Here is a 2,018-nt window from a genome sequence, read left to right on the forward strand (position 1 = left end):
TTTGTAGTACATTTTGGTATGTCAAAAGGGAAGATGTTCTCTTAAGTCAACCTTTAGAAATATATATGAATGATCAACACCAATAATCTTCAATCATACAAATTCTCCTAGAATTTTATGTACAAAGCTAGATTCCTTTTAGTGCACCACATCTACGTGTTTACTCTTAAGAATGAGACAAGATTCATGAATATTTGATATGTAATATGAATGTATTGAATGTCTTTAAATTTAAGATCACAATAAGTCTCACACAATTGTATTTAATTGATTCTTAAAAGGAAATGTGCAAATTTGAACATAATCTTAATTAGGCCATGGATAAAAAAAATGTTTGCAAATATGTAAACACATGAGAGAACATTTTTTTGAGGAATATAATTCTGATTGAATATCTGGAGAAGACTTGTATTTTACACTGCCCAATCACAAATGCCGGCCTCGTGATTTTAAACATATTTTTCTCCCTTGATTCCAATGCGATCAGATTCTCAATAACATTGAGACGCGTGAATTGGTCAAAGCACGTGGGAACATATGGTACTCCACTATCTCCGCTTCCTCGAAAGTTGCTCCCGGATAAGCACAAACCACCTACTTTCTTTTGCTTTCCCATTTACAAAGTAAACAATTTCAGATTCCTTTTTACTTAGATGACGTCACGTAGGGAATGACTCTGCTCAGTCTGCACACATACACACCATAAAATTCGTCAAAATTCACCATTAAAATGCTCTGTTGTTTAAATTTACATCACAAAACAAGCGACAAGTTCAACATACCTCTCTTTCCGTTTCTGCAGAAATCGTTGAAGGGATAATCTCTTAGCCATCGGAAGATCTGCATAACAAAGTTAATCCGTCATTAATGTACACTCTATAATTGGTTTTGACATTCTAAATTGTCACAAATTAGAGTGGAAAACTTACTGGCATTTGATGTTTCAACAGCGTGCCTTTGCTTTCCCCCTTCTGTGGATTCTTCTGAATTTGAAACACTTTGCCTTGGATAATTGTACAAAATTGCTGGATTGGTTGTAACAGCTTCAGAAATTTCAATTTGTGTATCCAACAAAGCCGATTCGCTCATGCCCTGTTTACCATTGGATTGAAACCCTAGAGGATGCTGCGGAAACAGATCCAGGGTCTTAATTCCTTCACAAACCCTAATCTGACCTTCTCTGTGAAAAATTTCTGAATCGCTCAAAAGTCCGTGTGAGGGCACTTGTTGCAGCATATGGGGTTTTATGTTTCCCAGGCATGACTGCATAGCTGTATACATTAAATTCCAAACAATATCAGGATTAAATGAACGAATTCTTTACAAATCATGTCAAAAAAAAATTCTTTACAAATCATGCCAAAAAAATATTGGTACATTAAACAAGATAACTTACATCGACTGTGCAGAAGTTGGGGGCTGCCATTCTGATCACTTCCAATTCCCAAGAAATCGATGGTGAAGAGCTGGGGTTGAGACATCTCGAAGCAAAACAGAGGGCAAATTTGATGGAATTGAATAGATGGTGGTATGAAATGATATGAATTGATAAGGAATGGTATTTAAAGGAGTAAAGGCTGTGATTTGGCAGAAGAAAAACATGGGGCAAAACAATTCCCGGTTTGCAAAGCGAAATAAAGTGCACGTGAGGAGAAATTTAGGTAGTCCGTTTCACCGACTTAACATCAGTCCATGTGCGGGATTAACAAAATTTTGCGTAAAGCAATGGAGAAGAAACTGTCTTTTCTGAAGATAGATATTTCTATGGCTAAAAACACGTTTCATATAAAGCTAGTACTTGCATATAGGTAATCGGGTGCAATGTTTAGGGCGATTAAAGGCTATATTTTGAAGTAATATTTGAAAAATTTAGATTACAAGATTTTATAGAAGATAGTGTTTGTTTATTTATTTTTAGTGGATGGGTTGGATATAGTTTTGGTTTGGAACAAGTTTAGCTTATCATTAAATCTCACTAGTTATATAACTATTAATTTTAATATCTTTGAATTAGATAA

The 2,018-nt window shown here is 34.9% G+C and overlaps 1 protein-coding gene across 1 annotated transcript; it reads right to left on the reverse strand.

Moving 5' to 3' along the window:
• Positions 1–285: 285 nt before the first annotated feature.
• Positions 286–1,694, reverse strand: LOC131055908 (uncharacterized). The gene is made up of 4 exons (XM_057990218.1): positions 1,397–1,694; positions 930–1,271; positions 783–840; positions 286–685 (listed from the first exon to the last, which is right to left on the reverse strand). Exons 1-4 carry the CDS (start codon positions 1,479–1,481, stop codon positions 646–648), a joined length of 525 nt encoding a protein of 174 aa, XP_057846201.1. The 5' UTR covers positions 1,482–1,694; the 3' UTR covers positions 286–645.
• Positions 1,695–2,018: the final 324 nt, after the last annotated feature.

This window comes from Cryptomeria japonica, chromosome 10, assembly GCF_030272615.1.
Source record: "Cryptomeria japonica chromosome 10, Sugi_1.0, whole genome shotgun sequence".
NCBI lineage: Eukaryota > Viridiplantae > Streptophyta > Pinopsida > Cupressales > Cupressaceae > Cryptomeria > Cryptomeria japonica.

What these genes read in the sequence shown, in the direction of transcription:
- LOC131055908 (XM_057990218.1), bottom strand. Translation starts at nt 1,481, where the DNA reads ATGTCTCAACCCCAGCTCTTCACCATCGATTTCTTGGGAATTGGAAGT. An exon ending in CCAACTTCTGCACAGTCGAT is followed by an intron (nt 1,272 to 1,396) that starts GTAAGTTATCTT and finishes TAATGTATACAG; the next exon opens with CTATGCAGTCATGCCTGGGA. An exon ending in TGTTGAAACATCAAATGCCA is followed by an intron (nt 841 to 929) that starts GTAAGTTTTCCA and finishes TTTGTTATGCAG; the next exon opens with ATCTTCCGATGGCTAAGAGA.